Source organism: Mus caroli, unplaced genomic scaffold, assembly GCF_900094665.2.
Source record: "Mus caroli unplaced genomic scaffold, CAROLI_EIJ_v1.1 scaffold_5285_1, whole genome shotgun sequence".
Taxonomy (NCBI): domain Eukaryota; kingdom Metazoa; phylum Chordata; class Mammalia; order Rodentia; family Muridae; genus Mus; species Mus caroli.
Genome location: NW_018390010.1, coordinates 119,746 through 121,746, shown reverse-complemented (window position 1 = coordinate 121,746; position 2,001 = coordinate 119,746). Strand labels below are relative to the sequence as shown.

The following is a 2,001-nucleotide window of genomic DNA, read 5'->3' as shown; positions in this document are numbered from 1 at the left end:
AAAAAAAGTTAGCAAACAGGAATACTTCATGTGACTAATGTAACATTTTTGTTGTGATTCAATCAATTTGGCTTATAACATTCCCACTTCTAATTATAATACTCGATTTTTAACTTATTTTCAAGNTGTTTTCCATTTAGTATTTTATGAGGTNTCCAAAGAAACCTTTGGAATTCAGCAGGATCAACAGGTATAGCGGATTTCAAGTGTGTACAAAAGCATAAGAACCAGACAAAAGCCACTATGCTCAAACCAAGTGCTTCCTAACTCTTTGACTTTTGGTATTTCCAATTTTATATCTATAAGATCCATAAAAAATAGGCATTTCAAAGAAAAAAAGGGAACATAAAAACTACAAAGGAAAAGAAGAATAAAATATATGATTAGAGTAAATATGTATATGTGTGTGTGTGTGTGTGTGTGTGTGTGTATAAATTTGGAAAGATTAGCTGCTTTCAACTCTTGGTTAATGAAAAGCCAAGTGTCTGCTCCGTCATCATTGGGCTTGGCAACAAAATAACAATTTGCCAAGAATAGGCACCAGAGAGCCAAGATGGCTGACAACCAGGTAAGAATGGCTCCAGAATACCCACTCATCTTTTGGGTTAAAGTTGAATCTCCAGAGCTGGGGAACATTTCCCCAGAGAAGAGGCTCAAGTCTTTGTTCTGAAATTTGGGCATGGGAACACCTCTGCAGGTTTCTACAAGAGGATACCAAAATCATAACATAAACTGGATACTTCTTTTCAGCCTTAATTGTACTCAGTTATGAAACCTCAAGGCAAGCACCCACACATGGACTTACTGCAGAACAGAGTGCAGTGGCCCATTTGTGAGAGAGTGACATCAGCTGTTACCTTTCCCTGCCTAGGGATTCTTTCATAGGAACATGTAATAACTATTACTTACTTGATATGCTGCTATAAGACTTTATATTCTTTAGTGAGAAAGAAAAGATAAGCACTCTTAAATTACCTACCAGGTCCTTAGATGCCAGGCCAGGATTCTGGAGAAGATTGTGAACATGGACTTGTCACTAAACTCATTGATGGTTACAATATTGAAATGTCTCATGTAACGAGGAGTTANTGGATTTCGGCCACCACCTAAAGATTAGAAAGCATGGTTCTTAATAATATTGCTAGAATAATGCCAAAGTATTTTCTTCACTATTTGGCAGTTTAAAGTAACCTGGAAGATGATCAATTCATGGTATGCCAAAAGATTTAAAAGTAATTACCTCTTTGGGGAGACACTAATATCACAACTTAATTTCCACTCAAGATGAAGTTTTTCTAATCAAATTATTTGAGTAAATTCCATTTGGTTATTCTATTCTTACTCCTCCCCCACGTCTTGACCAATTTTATATAAGACTAGTCTATAAGTACATACATCCATTTCACTGGGTACTTATAAGAACCTGAGAAATGTCGACCTCCCATAGAATAACGAGCACATTTTCAAACACACGAGTTCTGTAAGTGACAGCATTTAACATGCCACTTCACAGAACTGCATCATCCTTAAAGGATATTTAAAACTGTATCCTACTTAAAGTATATAGGTCTGGGGACAAAGCTCAGGGGAGGGACAGAGGCTTACCACACTCCAAGCTCAACAAATAAAATACACAGACAAATAACAGTTAATTTAAAAAGGGATTTTCTCATATATTCTCAGTAAAGAAGTAATTTAAAAAGTATATAATAATTTTAGCATCTACTGTGCATAAACATAGTCTCTGAAGCAGTATATTCAGAGGTCTTTCTCAGTTGAATGTCAGGTTGAAGGCAGAAAGAAGATAGTGAGATGTCTCCGGTTGGCAGAATTGAACCATTTTAGGCATGGCAGGATTAGCTCAGTTTACAAACTCCTCTTTGAAAAAGGAAAGGGAACAGAAGAGTCCATTCCTCTGGGTTCTCACTANTTTAATTACTCTTAGCAAATTTTAATGCAGGACCTAGCAAGAAAGGCTATGCACTAGTGTGGAATGATTGT

At 36.3% G+C, this 2,001-nt stretch overlaps 1 protein-coding gene across 1 annotated transcript in view; it reads right to left on the bottom strand.

Moving 5' to 3' along the window:
• Positions 1-979: 979 nt before the first annotated feature.
• Positions 980-2,001, bottom strand: part of LOC110288425 (dynein heavy chain 7, axonemal-like) — a gene marked incomplete at both ends in the record, with an annotated part of 111,435 nt that continues 110,413 nt past the window's right edge. Inside the window, 1 exon segment of the mRNA XM_021154779.1 lies at positions 980-1,124. Within this exon segment, the coding sequence (XP_021010438.1) occupies positions 980-1,124 (145 nt within the window).